The 17,932-nt window shown below is 37.1% G+C and overlaps 1 protein-coding gene across 3 annotated transcripts in view; it reads right to left on the reverse strand.

Annotated features, from left to right (window-relative positions):
- The window catches only part of GMDS (GDP-mannose 4,6-dehydratase), a 409,257-nt gene that overhangs the window by 250,617 nt on the left and 140,708 nt on the right, over positions 1-17,932 (reverse strand). For all 3 annotated transcript variants that reach the window (XM_053983239.1, XM_053983231.1, XM_053983247.1), the window contains 2 exons: positions 4,116-4,308; positions 3,124-3,228 (listed from right to left, as the gene is read on the reverse strand). In XM_053983239.1, coding sequence (XP_053839214.1) covers positions 3,124-3,228; positions 4,116-4,308 — 298 coding nt within the window. The remainder of the gene's footprint in view (positions 1-3,123; positions 3,229-4,115; positions 4,309-17,932) is intronic.

Genomic DNA, 17,932 nt, shown 5'->3' on the forward strand with positions numbered 1-17,932 from the left:
GCTGTGTGGCAGTGATTCCTCCCTTGAGTTAGGACACCTCTCAAAGTTGCTCCTTGAGCCAGAGAGACTTTTCTGCTAAAAACTTTGGATATATGCAGTTTCAGCTCTATTTAAATTACAGGTTCACTGCTTTGCCATGCCTTTCCCCTAGATCTGGGACTCATGTCAAGGTTTGAGATTCCTTACCTGAGATTGAGGTATTACAGTGGAGAGATCCCTTATACAAAATAGATGCCCAGTAAGTTGCTGGTAGCATGCTAAATTAGTACTAATGAATGGAAGAATTGATTTTTTAAGACATAAATCATTGTAAAGGTCTGAGACTAAGACTGGAATTAGCTGCACCTAAGCTGAATCAGGAGTTTAGAAACTTGCCACAATGGGTCTCCTTTACACTTTTAGTCTCTGTGCAAATAATTCCAAATTGATTCTAACTCAGTATTCATTTGTATGTTCATCCATGTAGTAAGTAATAGAGTGAACCTTGCCATCAAACTTTGTTAAGTCATGTTTTTATAAATTTGTATCAAACCCATTTTTGCTAAAACCATTGTGGGTGATTTTTTGAGTGACCCCAAACACTCACTTACAATACAGATCATGAAGCAAACTCTTTACAATTGTTTGTTCAATTCAACATCAGTGACCAGCTTGGCCGACAACTGCAATTCACCATCTTTCAACATGAGTACTCATACTTCAAATACAAATACTTCTATATTTGATCACAGCCCACAGTGCAGGCTCCAAGGTATGAAAAACACATTCTTCTCATCCTTACCATTGCTTTCCAGTGTAGCATATTTCACAGATCCCTGGCTACAAGGAATACTAGAGTTTGTCTCTTCAGTTTTTTTCTCATAAATACATTTTGTGTAAGAAACTTACAGAAATTTTCAAAAGTATTATTTAAAATTCAGGTATGCATTGTCCACCAGGAGCGATCAATTCTGCACCTCAGCAAGTGGCACTGCTGCAACCTTCTGCTCTTCTCTGATTTCTGGGCATTGGGTTTTGTGTGGACAAGATGCAAATAATACCACCATCAATGGGATGTTGTATTTGATGCATTCATTGTAACCCTAAACCAACGGAAATAGTGGTATATAGTATTGGAAGAAAATGTGTATTGATTTATTTAGGTATTCCCAATCTTTGAAATCAGTATAAGAAAAAGGCTAAACCATAAAGCATTTTAAAACTTCCATGGATATTACCAGCTTTGCATAGGTGTTAGAAATTCCAGTTAAATCCTCTTTTCCTCCTGATGTACCTTTGCAATCTTCAAAAATATTAAGAAAGTGATGAATGACTATCAAGAAGCAATCTGAAAACTATTGTTATGTCATGTTCTTATCTGTATAGCTTTTCGAAACCTTTCCCCACAAAAACACCATGCAAATAACACTGGTCTGTGGTTACAGCTGCTTTCATGGCAGTTACTCCTGCTAAGGCAAAAAGAGTCAACTGAAACCATTTCTAGGACAAGATTCCTGTTCATGGCATAAAGGGTCCAAAACTTCACCCAGCAAACACACACACAATGAAAAGTTCAGCCTGAGACTTCAAAGCACAGACTTGAGTGCTCCATGGGGACGTCAAATGTGTTGAAAAGAGACCTCAGATTGGAAATTCTATTGCAGTAGTGTTAAAGCAGGACCAAACATCCATGGGATCAAAATAGCAACGAGTACTGAAGTTATCCTTCTTCAAAACAGCACGAGTCTATACCAGAGCATCAGAAACACTACGTGTTCATAAAATTTTGATCTCATCTTCTTGTTCCATAGAGTTATTAGAAATCATACCAAGTTAATATTTTTTATTGCATATTCCCACATTTTTTTACAATGGTCAGAATGTTTTGATTGCATAGTGATATCTCAGAGCAATTTGAATATTAGTTTACAGCACACTATGAATACACCTCAGTAAACTCTTTAATAGAAAGCAAAGTATTAGGGCTTCTAAATTAAATAATCTAGTGAATATGATTCCCCTTTAATTTTGAACTTGTGCTTTATTTGCTCCAGTGAAGTGATACACCAGCTTCTACCACCAATTACTGTAAATGCTGCCTATCCACTGTATGATGAGGTTTCACAGCTGTGACTCCCAAAGACTGAAATGAGTATTTAAATCCTATTGACATGGACTCCTTTTTTCTCCTCTTTTTTTTTTTTTCCTTTTAAGCAGAGTTGAAATTATGGTCTGTTTTATATTAGTATCATATAAGTATGATTAAAAAATATTATATTTTGTGCCAGGCTATAATTTATATAATTGCATTCCTGTAAAACTTGAATTTATTTTTCATTTAGAAACAGACCACAATAAAAGGCTTCTGCACTGAGAATCCAATTTTCTGTGTTAATTTAAAGTTTAATTTTAGAGTGTTTTCTACAGTCACAGTACTTAAAGGGCAGAGGAAAACTGTCATTGTAAAAGAGACTTCTAATCAACCATGGAGTCTTACTCAAACTAAATACCAGCATTAATTGTTCATAAAGTACTGCAAGCGGAAAAGGGATGATTAAGTGGAATTTAAGCTGCATTGCTATTAAGGATTAAACTGAAAAGCATTTTAAAGCAAAGTGTTAAAAGCCATCTTGTAAAACAGTAGGGCACATAATTCAAAATTTTTTCAAAATATACCAGGCTGTACTAATTAGTCTTAAGAACTTAGAACATCTATTATTTCTGCCTCTTAATTTGACATTTATACACAAATTAACATCTTGAGTATGTCACACCTGAAATTGCATCTGTTATGTAGTTGCCCAAATAAATGTTTAGAAAACCTGCCTTTTTTAATAACTCATATTAACATTTTTGCCTTTACTTATTATCAAGAGGGACACAAAATTAGATACACAAATTTCCTTTCGGCATTTTTGAGCTACAAAATGGAATACGATACTTGAAGGGGAAAGCTGCTATTCTTGAGCTCTGAGGCTCTGAGACTGCCAGGAGGGCTGCACCAAATGCCATGGGTAGGCTGCAAGTCATGACACCTTCCCTACAGAATTCTGGCACATTTAAATGAAACCTGTGGATGCATTTTTCCATTTTCCCAATCAGATATATGCAAAGTTGGAAACAGTTTCACATGGATTTTCTAACCTCTTCTGGGGCTCTCATGATTGAAGAGGATGCCATTCACAGCAAAGAGATTGTAGGCTTCTCTGAAGTTCACCACAATCCAATAGGCATACAGTTTTGCTGCCCCTGTAAAAATAATTTTGAAGCATTATTGGATAAATTCTTGGCTCATACACAGCTCAGACACACACACAAGTCTCTATCACATGCAGGGTGAAGTCCACATTTCCACAGCAAAGTGCTTTATTATTTGATTAATTCCCTATATGTGCCAAATTTCATATTAAAAATAAAAATCATCCCAATAAACAGCATCTGAATGGGAAAATACTCATATTCTGAGCAGTCTCTGAACTGGCCAGAAAAACACCAGGGCACTTTCTTACTTGTTTTCTTATACACACTCAAGCACAGCATTTTTTTCTTTTGCAATATAATTATCACAGTCAGAGCGTGTGAAATATGCCACTCTAGTGACCTCTGTTAATTAAAAAAAAGCCAAAACAAAACCAAAATTACTTTGGAGGAATAAAAGTGAGAATCTGGTGCCTTAACACTCAAATTGATTTGAAACTTTATCACCAAAATCCTCCATGCCCATTGCTTTAATAAGTGTTTCAAATTTCATACGAGTTCACGAAGGAAGAAGTGAGCTCTTGGGAGTCTTTCATTTAGGCAAAAAAAAAAAAAAAGAAATGAAACTTTATCACTTCAGTGGTACCTCACAACCCTTTGTGAAGGAAGAGTCACCCCCTACCCCCCCTTCTTCAAGAGCTCTTCACCTCTGAGCTGAATGAACAAGGTCTTGTGAAGTGAGATGCTAATTTCCAACCCCCAGGCAATGGCAGCAAATACTTTTTATATAGTAATTCATAAAGGTATGCCTCTCAACATGTCTAGTCACTTTAGCTCTATCATCATTCTAATCTTACACCCAAATGACTTCAGCCCTGAGACATGAACAGGGAGAACAGACAGACAGACACTACACACACACCATCAGCGCTCCTCACCATAAGGCGATCTTGGGTAAAAAGGGGTGGTCTCCTTTTGTGGGATTTCCTGCACTTTTCCAAAAAGTTCACTGGTGGAGGCTTGGTAAAACTTCACAGAGTTGATAAGGCCACAGGTCTTAATAGCATCTAGGAGCCGTAAAGTGCCAACCCCATCAACGTCAGCAGTATATTCGGCTAGATCGAAAGAAATCTTGGGGAGAGAAAGAAATAAAAACCCACAGATTTTACCAGGGCATCAGAACATGCCAAAATCATGTGCAACCAATCAAAGCAATACATCACTTGCCACAGATCATCTAGACATTTTTGTACAAAGTAGATACTCAGTTTACAAAAGTACCCTCAAAGGATTTCTAAGAATAAATAAGTAGTTCCATAAATAGCCAAGCCAAATGAATGGTGTTCCCTGGGATTATTTTCCCACGTGAAGTATGGGATCAGCCTCCTCATGGTGGGAACATTATCAGGCACTCTCTCATCTCCACAGCTGCCAGTTTCTGCAACACTCACTTGGGCTCAATACCTTTGATACACTTGAATTTGGTTATAATTGCCCAAAATATATTTTTAAAAAGTAATAGGACAGAGAGCATGACAGCACCAGCATGTATAAACCCCACCTCCCCCCCAAACTTTAAACAAGGTCCAAGGTTTTGCAATTCAAACAGACATCAAAGTTCAGAGAAGAGTAGAAATACCTGCTATCAAATGAGACTCCCAACACTATCCCACCAAGGTGTACCAGAGCTGTGGCTTTTGCACAGAGCTTAGAGAGATCATAAAATGTGACTGCAAAGGGTTGGAGGTATGCAAAAATACCCTGACGTCTCCAGCTGACATATTCTTCAAAGTATGATAATAAAGTCATGCCCACTGGTGGACCAAGATTACTTTTTCTCTCCCCACTCCAGTATTTATAGTTACCTTTACGATGAGCTTGTCCTGTGGCCTATGCCACAATCAGTGCTTAAGTCTAAGCTTTCAGAGTGTTTCAAAAATATATTAATTATTTTTTGTACTTATACAAGAAAAAAAAAAAAAAACACCTGGAAAAAGTAAGTGAAGGTAAGAGGTGTGTTGTGACCACCCCAATCTGAAGACAGGAGAAAACATGCTTAGAAGGGAGCTCACACTTTTTTTTTTTTTTTTTTTTTGGCAGTACAGGCTGCTTTTCTGGAGGTTCCAACAAAGTTCCTGGACTCTGAAGAATTTTTTCCCACCAGTCCCCATCCCAGCAGCACGTTCCTCCTTCCTTCTACATCCTCTCTCCAACTCAGGGATTTTGCTTATGACAGTTTTTGAAAAAAAGTTCCCTGTTTATACTGCCAATGTTATAAAAAGTAAAAGTGAGTGGGCTTTTAGAGCAGTCTCCTTCATGGCCCTGACCCAAAGAATTATTCTACCTATGTCCCCTCTGGCTGATTCAGACTGATAGCCCTGTATTCATTCCTCCTCGTAAGCCACTTCCCCTGTTCAGTAACCACTGGAAGTTTAAGGCTTATTTACACAGCAGATGGAAAAAATTAATTTGATTAATTTGCATTTTCACTAATAGCTAATTTAATACAGGTATGAAATTATCTAAATTGTGTTACTGTGCTCTGAAATAAAAATGTTCACACACAGTTTTGAGCTGCAATAGGTAAAGATATGAACAAAACCAAACCTTTATTATCCTTTTTTTCAACCAAAAGAGAAAAAAAAACACAAAAGGAAACCTGATACTTTGTCTTATTAACCTGATATGACCCAGCTGAAATTGAGCACTGATCTACCAAGAAGGGCTGTGCATTTTTTGTTTTAATCCATTTGGCACGAAGATGACAGCCGCTTAAGTCTCTCAACTTCAGTGTCAGAGTAACTCTTAGGAAAGCATCTTAATGAGTAGATGGTACAGTCAATAATGTACTAACAAACATAAATTGCTGTATTAATCACACGTCCCAGTTCTCCAATGAAAGCAAAACACAAAATCACTGTAGCAGAATCAGGAATTTACCTATATTAAGATAACATTTCCAACAAATAACCTGCTAAAAACATCACCCTGAAATGCAAATCATTGCTTCCATATTCTACTACAAAGCAAATGGCACATGTAACTGAGGCAGTCTAAGAGATCCCAAATTATAAAACCTCTTAACCAAAGGGACCAATGAGGCCACAGCAGCAGCAGCACTGGGAAATGCTCTCTCTGGCTGGTGTAGAGACCAGTTTCACAAGAGATGGTTTTCCCTATTGCCTGATGAATGACCTCAGTCTTCAACTTCAGAAAACACTCCCTGGGGTGTGAGGTAATTGTGCCCCCATGCTGACTGGGTCTGAGTGTCCCCAAGCAGAAACCACCAGTTATGTGTCTGTTTTGTAATGCAGACTGCTGTTCACCAGGGTCAAGACTCAGACCACTAAATACATTTCATTTTGGAGTGCAGGTTAGACAAAAATGGCATTTAGGAAGATACAAAAAATTGTTTAATCCACTAAAACATCCAGCACCAAAAATTCTGGACTGTTAAGAGACCCTGTGGAAGGTAGGGGCAGTTACATTGCAAATACAGATAAAAGCAACCCAAATTTTAATTTGATTCTAATTCAAAGTTAAATATGTAAAGGGGTTTTATAAAAGACTTCATCAATTAAGTAGTTATAAATAAATCAGGGCAGAGCAAGAAAAGTTGATAAGTTATCCCTTACAACATAATTCCCCTCTCCTCATACGTGGATTTTTTTTTTTTTGTGCAAGACTAGCAGAACAACCAGAGCTAAAAAAAAAAAGGGAAAAAAAAAAGCAAAAGAAAAAAAAAAAACCCGAAAAAAAACCACCAGGGGTTCATTAAGAGTGATGTGCAAAAGAAAACAACATGCATGCATAAAACACAAAGAAGAACAGAGTTATAGAAACTAAATATAGAATCAAATTCCATAGATGTTACTCTTACATATAACTTTCACTGAGCTCCTGGGACTACCTGAAAGAGAGGAAAACTTCATGGATATTATTGTAAAGTAGGTGTATAAAGGCTAAAACCAAGTCATACTTTACAAAAGATTAAACATTTATCCAGTAGGAAAAAAGAGCTTAGCTAATACTTGCAGATGAGAGTTTTCAAACTGCCTAATTTATGACAACTTTCTTAAGTATCTGAATTAGGAAGATTGTCTTCCTCTACACCAATAAATACAGCAGTGAGTCACAGCAAAACCATCAGAGAGATGCTCTTGATCATGCTTTGGAGAACCTATTTACACACACTGATTTTTTAACTGAGTTACATTCGACAGCTGCTTTATTCTTTCCCCAAAAATCCAACACAGTCTCTTACTCTCAACAAGAGAGTAAGACCTGCAACTTGTTTTGAAGGAAGCATGGAGTTTTTATAATGACTGGACTAAGGAAAGGAAGCTTCTTTACCTGGCAGAAACTTTAAATCTGGAAGTTTTCTCAAAGAGTATTGAAGTAATGGATCCAGTACTTTGGCCTCTTTGGAGAGATTTTGTGTCAAAGGGAAATTATGGCATACCAATAAAACAAAAATTGTCTTCTCGGAACATATGAATCCAAGTGGCCTTGGCACTTGCTTCCCATGTACAATGGGGGCACCATGCTTTTACAGTTGTCATTGTTGATCTCTGGAGATCCTATAAAAGTATATTTTTCAGATATATCTATTTATTCCATTCAGTGGATAGTGATAAGTATGTCATTACAAGAGGACAAAGAAAAATAAGGAGATGCTTGACGAAAGTACTTCAAGTTTCAGGTTTTTGGGTTCTGAACACTCTGCAGAATTTCCTCAAATACTAAAAAGCAAATGGACTCCTTATGTACCTGGGAATCCCACATACTATTTTCTTTGCTGGATTAATCCCTAATATAGTACATTTCAAACACAGTCAAGAAAAATTTTTCACAGCAAGACTTACCATAGGATGATAAAATTCTCATGAAAAAAGCATGGTTTCATAAGTTATAACACTTCAGCAAGCACAGGACACAATATGAATACACTGTACCACACCATGTCTCCTCTTTCATGTGGCTACAATCAGAATGAGTTTTGTGAACTGGTTTCTACCTTTTCAATTTGAACTCTTGTTTTCCTCCCTCCCATTTATTTCTCTTTATCATCAACAGATTAAATTTCTACAAGAGATATTAATTTAATAGAGCAATGCTTTATACAATGTTTCCCAACTAATCATTCAAAACCAAGCTTAGCAAGGTCTTCAACAGGATTTAAAAGCTTACTGAAAAGTATTTAAATGAAAACATATGGGTCTTACCCTCCACAAGACCACATTCCTATCATGTCTATAAACACTATATACAAGACTGTAGACTTAATAATATTTGCTTTTGACCAATGTGTTGTTGTCAGCATTGGCGATAACTCTGAAAGTTATCAATTTAGGGCACACATAGTTTTGGCTTTGTGGGACTGTCCATCTCTGCTTTGTCATTTGGAAGAATCCAACAGAGAAGCTGTGATCATATTAATTATTAGTTTTCTATCAAAACAAAAAGCATATGCTAGCAGAATGTGCTTCAATGCTCTATGTAAGGAATATAAATAATGATTCAAAATTTCATCTCTTCCTTGCACTCTTCTCAGTATCAGAAGATGGGATTTCTGGAAGACTGGTGTAATAAGAGGGAAGCTTATGTGAAGCCCCAGGAGGAAACAGGATAGTATAAATGTAAATTATTATTCTTTCACTGAAAAAGGAGAGGTGGCTAACCTAACTATAACATCAATTTAAGCATCTTTGCTCTTTTGAAAAAACCTATGGTAGATTCTTTAGGTTTATCAATTGAGAAGGTATGTGTATCAGGTCATTAAAAAAGGTTTACACCAGAAAAGCAAATCACAAAGCAGAGAAACTACTCAGAAATGTTTCAACTCTCACAAGTCTCACAGCGGTTACTTTTTTGCATTCTTTAAAATCAATTCTGTTTGCTTTGAATATTCAGTGTACCTTCCACTGCCAATAAAAACCACTGGGATCAGTTACATTATCTCAGTAAACAAGCTGCTCAATCCCTAGGAACAGGCATGTAAAGCATAAGATTCCAATTGCTAAATCTAGTACAGAATATGGGACAAGAATTCCTGTAAAGTCCTAACACACTGAAAAAAAAAAAAAAAACTTAGGAATTTTAGGAAATATAAAGTATCTGGGGTAGCTGAGCTGTGTTAAAGGGATGGGAAAGAAAATGTCAGGTAAGCTTCTAAGAGAATGTGACTATTCTTCTTCCCCCCCAGCCTCTTAATTCAATGAATGGTTGTCTTCTCATCCAATAAAAAAATTAATTGAAAGATAAAAAATCCCCCAAACAATTACATATTTTGCTATACAGGAAAAGAATCAATTCAATAGCTCTGAACTGCTTATTACTAAGCAATACTCTTGATATCTTAAAGTCCTATTCAATTACTTAGCTAAACAGAAACAGATTAAAAAAGTAGTGACTGAAATTCTGGATAAAATGAACATGGCTTTTGTAGATTTATCTTCTTTCCCATTTATTTCCTTGTTCTCTCATTAGTAAGACAAAAAAAGAGCTATCTGTATAAAATTAGAGTATTTTGACAATATGATTACAAGTGGAGAATTAGCAAAGAAAAGATTTTATAAGTGGAAGCAGAAGTCAACATTGTTTCCTAAAATTTATGTTAGCCTAAGACATCCACAATATTGCTGCAGCAAGAGAGCTTAGGTAACATGGATTTTCAAGTTATTTGTGATGCAAAGGAATAAGCAGTTCAGCTGATAAAACCAGTGCTTATTCTTCTACTTCTCTACAGTGCTTCCATTTTGGTCCTATGGTAGAGTTTCACTGTCTCTGTCCCACTATGTGCTACAGGCTGTTTGACTGGAGAGATTTCTTGAAGTAGTAAAAGTCTGGCTTTGACATCAGTGGGCCAGCATTTCACCTTCACCTCTAACTGTGGAGGCCCAAACCAAAGCACAAAAATAACCTTTTTACTGTTTGAGGATTTAAATGATCCTTGATGATTTTCAGATTCTGTAAATACTTCCTTTGTGCAGCTGAAATAGTCAATGATCAGGATCAAGAGGCCCACTAACATATTCCACAGTGTATGTCCATATAGCAATTTCTCATGGCTCGTCTTGGGAAAACCTTCCTTGTAACTGTCCTCCAGACTAATTTCAAGTTCTTGATGCAAACCTACTGAAATAATCTCTAAAGAGAAATAACTTGGCTTTATTAAAATAGGTTCCCTTTTTCCTTCTTAGGAGCAAAAACTCCTACTTGCTTTTTGTTGGATGGATAAGAGAAAAAATAAAATTAATGCAAAGCAGAGAATAAGCATGGAGAAATACTCCTTGAGTAGGTAAAGTTTCATATTTATCTGGCCCTCCATCAGTAGGGGTTGAAAGTTGGATTCATTATTCAGTTTCTTTAGCAAGTGATTCCTCCCTGGCAAACTGCAGGTGCAGTTGTAAATTGAACTCTCGAGGTCATCATGTTCACCTTTGCCTCTAAAGTAGCCTGCTGGTTTATGTGTGACCAGCTAAGAGCTACAGAAGAACTACCAGCTCCCTATTTTTTTCAAAATTTTGACGCCACAACCCTTCAGTTGGACTACCCATTCTCCATTTTAATGAAACAGTCTCCTACATCTTGTACAGTTTTCTTGACCATTGGATTCAAAGGTGTGTTTGGAGCAGATCTCCAATAGAAGTAATTTGAAAATTGTTTACTCTTCTGCTCATTACCTATCTACTGTAGTGAATCAAGACAATTTGACAGACTGGATTAAAAGGGAGTTGCCCAGAGACAGGTCAAAAGGCAATGGACACAAGTTGGAACATGTGACATTACAATTAGATATTAGGAAAAAAAAGAGTTCACAACATGGCTGGTTCTCACAATGGAACAGGTTGTGCAGAGTGGCTTTGACATCTCCATCTGTAGCATCTCCACCCTTGGAGATACTCAAAACTCAATTAGACATCACCCTGAGCCACCTGCTGTAAGCTGGTCCTGCTTTGTGAAAACAGCCAGTCCAGATAACATTCAGTCACTGCTGCCGAACTCCATTATTGCACAGTTTTAAGAAGAGAGGGAGATGGGATTACAGCAGTGTGTTTCAATCTTCAAGCATGTAGCAGCATCCGAGGAGCAGAACGTGGATGTACAATGTGCAAGAACGAGGACTAGCCTTGTTAAAAAAAAAAAAAAAAAAAAAAAGTGATTTCTACTAGATAAGTAGAAAGCTATTCACAGCAGCTTTTTGGAGACATGCAGTTCAGCTTGCTATTCATCATATCTCCTCCACAGAAGAGCTTCAGATAGAGGAATGCTCAGATCTGATAGTAAAAAAAATACCCAAGTGGAGGAGGAAAAGGAGGAGGGATATCACAGTACATGAGATTCAGTATGGCCATAAACCTTTGTCACAAAAATGTAACCTCCCCATTAGTTTTGCTTATCTTCTCATCCATTTGTTATTAATTTGATGGAACTGGGGAGTTGTCAGGGTTATGTGATGCAAGGGATTTATCTTGCAGAACAATCTCTGACCCACTGTTCTAAGTCTTCAGTTTCACATTACAGAGATTAGAAAAGAAGCTTTTAAAAAAGCAGCATTGATTCTTTATTCATTGTCAGCACAATTTTGTTCAGGGATAGCTTCAACAATACACATACAAACCAAAACTTTTAAGCACATGCCACATGCAGCAAAGTCAGGATGGGTTTCGATGTTTCAAATATTGTAGCTTCAATAGCTAATGACATTGTAATACCCTAAAAGCTTTCTTACATACTGAAGTCCAGCTGTGCCAGAAGCTTTAAATGCTTTTAATAGAAAGACAAAAAGGGGCAACTTGCAGAGTCACTAGAGAACATTCAAAGGGAGATGTAAAAAGATAGCCAATTCATTTTGCTTTATATGTACCAGGGGAATAGAGAGCTATGAATAACATTCATGCAGGGAATGCAGTCACTTCCAAAGAACTATCACCATTCTTACTCACTTTCACATATAAATACATTAATTTAAAACATACAGGTTATTTAAAACTCTAACATGACAACTATATTATAATTTTGGGGGTTTTTTGGGGGGTTTTTTTGTTTTTTTTTTTACTTCTGAAGCTTTTTAAAAAACTAAACATCCTTGCTTCCTTGATGCTTTCAGAACATATTGAAAGATGCTTTTCACAGTAATGATAAAAGCATCATCATAAGCAAAAAGGAAAGAAAAAAACCCTCCAACCCCTAGAAAGAGCAATCAGACCTGCACCATCTATCTGCTTTGTGATTTTGGTAGACTTTCAGTGAATGGCTAGGTAGAAATTGAATAAAGCAATAACCTAGAATAGCAAAGCTTTGTTAACAACAGCCTCTCCTCTCTTTGCCTTCCCGGCCAAGGCAAGCAAGATGACAAAACACAGCTTAGCACAATGGACCCTCCCAAATATTGACAGAACTCTGTCAATATTACCTAGGAGCTAGAATTAACCCAAAACTTTGCAAATGATGACCTTGCCTGACTCTCTTGTACCTCCTACTAATGCAGAAGGTAAAACATCCCTAGGTTTATGGGGTCAGAAGTTCTGCCTTTTCAACCAGAGAAAAGCTATGTTTTCAGCATTTATTATCACTAAAAATTACTTCCCAGACTGCAATTCTTTATTTCAAAAGGCACTGTTAAAGAAAACTTAAAAGCAGTTCAAAATTCAGCTTCTCAGATACCTCTGAAGTATCAAAAATACCTCTCCCTTCATGACAAAATAAAACAATATTTCATAAATGGAGTTGACACATTTTATTACGGAGTAGGGTCTTTTTTTCCTTAAGGGCATGTAATCTGGAAAAAATGTACTGAAGCTATGCAGACCCTTTGTAGAACCACTTAAATTGATTTTGAAAAACTTGAGAAAATTTGCTATAAATTCATAAAGTTTTTTTAAAAGAAAAAATATTTTTGTTAATTTCCCCCCACTGTCCACCTATTATTTACATTATCAGTTGTCTGCCCAGTTCTCCAAGTTATACTTTTCATTATTTTGGGATGGCTTTCTGTGCTATATCCAGCTAGTAACAGATGCAGCACAGCTTATGATAAAAAGATGGAAAAAAACACTGACTGCTCTTAAATAATTCATTCTGACGAAGCTGTGTACACTTTGAATGAAGCACCTATAGAGATATGACATATGCTTTATTTAAAAAAAACACTTTATATAATGATTAACAAAAGCTTTTACCTTTTACTCTACGGAAATATCTGTGATTTTTAATTTTGTAAAATTAAAGGAATTTTCTCCTTCTCTGAACATCAAGAATTGTTACCTGCTTCTGAACAGCTAACCAAGGGTTGAAGGACCTTCCCTGCTTCACAGGAATACTCCAAGAAAAAAAAAAAATTAATTACATCAGTCTGCATGTATTACTCATTAATGAGACCATAAACTTAATCAGAGAGACTGCCCATGAATATGGGCCCTGACAGGGGCAAAGACACAGCCAAGTCAGTGCCAGAAAACAAGTAACCATTTCACTGTGGAGCTGAGGTAATGCTGTCTGGAAGCACTCTTAAACCACACAAGATAAAGCAACTTATCTTAGTTCTCTTTTATTGTCAGCTACTCAAAAATCATCATCATCACAGCCTAAGGGCAGAGAGGTACCTCAGCTCTGACCACACGTGGCAGCTTGTGGTGTTTCAGCTGAGGAGGAGCTTTCAGAACAGGACTTCAGGGAGACAAATAAGAACATGAGTTTTTGAGGAAATTAATAAGTGTGTGCTTACACACATGTACAGAGGAAAAAGTGATGACTTCTTGTCTTGGGCACAACAGGGAAATGGTGGAATCACACATTTTAAAAATGTGTAGATGTGGCATCTGGGGACACATTTTAATGGTGAAGATAGCAGTGTTAGATTAGTGCTCTGACTCAGCCTAAGATGTCTTTCCCAGCCTTAACAATGCTGTGATTCCCTCTAGGGAACAACCTCTGCCTTGAAGTAGCTAGGGAGGGGAGTTCAGAGCTCAGAGTCCAACACCTGCATCTGAGTGGCAAAAGAGTTCTAAGTACTCCACCTCAGAAGGCAAATTATGTCTGCCCCATTTGTGCACTCAGTTTAGTCTTAAAAAGTACCACAGAAACACATTTTCTAAATAAACACTATCACTTCAGTCCTATTCTTGTCCACTCACTTTCCTCAATAAGTCCATATTCTCCCCTTATTTGCCATCACTTAGAATACTTCTCAGGGTTACATCTCCACAGACCTAGTTCTACTTTCTGGTCTGCCATAAATCAATTAAAAACAACACAACTCTTCTTTAGCTAGAATTCTTTCAGCATACCTCAGACTTCTCTATGCAATTAATGACCAATCCTTTTCTTTTTTCAATTTTACTGCATGTGCATTAAGAATTAAATTGGGATGGCTAATTGCATGGCGTAAATTTGGATGGATAGGTATGTACTGACAAAAGTCATGCTCCCACAGCTGCCACTTTCCTTGCTCCAGTATTTCATCAGGAATGAGTGGGAAAATGAATAAACATGCAACAGCACGTCAAGAAATAAGTCACCAGGGTTTGGTTTTTTCAATTTTCTTTTTTTGAACAGGGAAAATAATTGCCTTTTCTTCCAATGCATAAGGTCATCTTCTGTGAAATTTCACTCTGAAATCTAACTCAAAGAAAGGACAACAATTCCAAAACCCAGCAGCATTCTTTTCCTTTTACTTGTTCTTGGGAACAGCTACTTAAAGATACTTAAAAACATTCTTTAACTAAATAAAAGAGTCTGAGGTTTACACCAGCCCTGAAACAAAACCACTGAATCCTTCAAATTTATTAAAATTGCAACCAAGAAACCAAACAAAACCACCCACACCCCTTGAAATGCTAAAGTGGATGAACCCTAGCAGAGGAGCACCAATACTCTAATGCCTGTAGTGCATGTACAGGCACTACATATGATTAATTTTAAAATATGGGTATTAATAGCATCCACAAATACAGTAGCTGATGATGGCTTTGTTGTGAATGATGTAATAAACCTGTAGAAACTGCTTTCAGTAAACTCAGCATGTAATTACATACCTCAAAGTGGACTGTGATAATTCTTCATCCTGTCTAGGAAGCTACTGGAGTGGAATACCCTATTATTCCTATTTTTAGTGCTCAGATTTTAATGTGGTTACAGTACTTTGGGAACAACGAGCCTTATATCTTCTCCAGTTGCATCCTTTCAGGGAGAATACTGCTGTTTTTCTGTGTGACAGTGAGCACTCTGAACTCCAAGGTGATCCCCCACATAAAATGTTCCACTTAATCAACTGATCTGTCTTGAAAGGATGTGGGTGGCTGGCTAGGAAGAAACCTATGGGATGAAACCTGAGAAAAACATGTGTCTCAACAGGTATGTGGAGGTAACGGGGAAAAGGCCAAGGGCCAGAGAGCTTAAAGGGATGAGACCCTCTGGTTAAACTTTATTGAACAAGCAGGATGATACTCTCAGAGAATAAATCAGACTGTTATTTTTTCTGCTAGTATTCCCTTTGCCCTACTTTATTCTTCCATTTATTATGGATTACTAAAGCCCCTTCACTAAAACCCTTAGAAAACAATGTATAGGCATAAATTTTAAAAGGCAGCTTTGGCACTCATGAGCCATTGTGATCATAAATCAAAGCAGAACGTTGCAACTGATTTGTATACTGTAACCCACAACCCTAACCTCAGCCCTGTTTTTCACCTATCTCTTGGATTCTGGCACAGAAAAAAGGACTAGGAATAACAGCTGCTCTTCACTTGAACATTAAGGTAAACCATTCATGAAAAAGGAATATGGTAGTCAACTAATCACAAAAACTCAACAAGCGTGAGTTTTCTCTCTTGCCCCTAAGAACAAATGCTGTATTTCTTTATTGCCCCTGACTGTGCCCTAAAACAGCATTTTTAGTTTCTGTCTCTAGCAGTGCTAGAAGGGACAAAAGACCATACTGACCTCTGCAATACAGTGCTTCTCTTCATCTATACTGTAGGGTGGCACTTGAGGCGCCAGAAAAGGCCCTCTCAGAGCAGCTTTGAGTAAGACTTGACTAATGTATAAAAAGCTTTGTCAGCTTTCAAAGTGAACTTGGCAGCCTCATGATGAGGCATGTTGGAAAACCACTGTGGAAGACAAGACCAACTTGCCAAAATGTACTGAACAAGTCATTAGACACGATCAGTGGAAACATCAAATTTGACAAATACGGTGAAGTCTGTAAAATTGTGAACAATTGCACTTTAGTTTCAAAAGAATGTATAGCTCAGGCAGATGCCATGTCCCTATTGTATGCAAATATTTTATTTCACTTAGCACTTTTCAATCATGCTTTTTCTTTTCTGAATGACTCATGGATATCTCAGTCAAGAAATGGCAGGATCACAAGCACATGCCAACAGGGTGCATTTATCGCAAGAACAGATAAATGTGGAAGGAGTCATGTAAATCTATCTCAGGATTTTTTTCAACCTGTCTTCCCTTCCAAACACATTTTCTCTACATGCCTTCAAGCCTCTCTAAAACAGCATATTCAGTTTCCATGTCCTTCCAAGCAAGCCAGTATTCACAAGTATTTAATTGAAACTAAAAAAATTGTGTTTCCACAGCTTGCCCATCAGGCAAGGAAAAAATCAAGTTCAGCCTGTAAGTTTTATTACATAGTATTAAGCCAAAGAAGATGTCATGATACTGACTTGCCCACAAAATGTACATACAAAAAGGAGAAATCTTTAGAGTTTCTACAGACCACTTGAGAGAGCCCTGCTGCACAGGCAGTGATTATCCATGAGGGAAACATGCTGAATAGCTGTGAAGTACGGCTAGATGAAAAAATACCGCAAGTTAAGATCCGTGATTGCACATAACTCTGACATCAGCTAAGAACGCTATGCCTCGTGGCTGCAGTAGGAGTTTTAGCTAATTTCCAGTGTACTGACCCCAAGCTGCTCTGGGGCTTTGAGCATCCTCATCTGGGATGCAAAAAGTTCTGTCAAGGAACCACAAAACACTGGGAGAAACAAACTGGTGCTGCCCGTTTGCCAGAGAAACAGAGAAAACTTCTAAACTGTCATAGAAGAGTTTGGAAACATTAGTTAATTTTTGATCCAGTATCACTAATATAACCAAAGAAGCTGGGCTGGGAAGGCTGAAAAATGTAAATAAGTGAATGGTGATGAAAAATTTTATAATTGGTAAAAAATTAAGACGTTTTGGCATGAAAGCAGAAACTTCAGCAAATGTTTCACTTTCCACTCCTATAGATTTTAACACCTCTCATGTTGCAAGAGTACTCTCTCCACACACAAATTTAAGCTGATATTAACTGCAGTTGCATCTGAAAGTATGTATTTTTCATACCAGTTAGGTTCTAGGCAGTAATCCTTTTCTCAGAAACTGTAAGATTTAAATGAAGTCATCGTTGCTAAGTGCACTAGTCAGCCATATATCATGTTCTCAGAAGTACAAAGAGTACTCAAGGGTGAAAGTTTCTTATGATAATGTATGATTTCTGCATTAAATACAGAACCACCATTATATAATTTTAGCATCTTGCCAACTTTTTTTTTTTTTTTTTTTTTTTTTTTTTTTTTTTTTTGAGCAGGAGTAGGAGGGAGAAATAAGGAGGTTGAATAGAACTGGAACAGTACTGTTTGTACCCTGGTGAATATTAGGGAAATGATAAATGATCCCTAGGCACACAGACTGATTTATGTAATAAAAAGTAAAATACTGTGGGGTGGAGCCTTCGTGTGAAAATCTCATCCTT

Source organism: Vidua macroura, chromosome 1, assembly GCF_024509145.1.
Source record: "Vidua macroura isolate BioBank_ID:100142 chromosome 1, ASM2450914v1, whole genome shotgun sequence".
Lineage (NCBI taxonomy): Eukaryota > Metazoa > Chordata > Aves > Passeriformes > Viduidae > Vidua > Vidua macroura.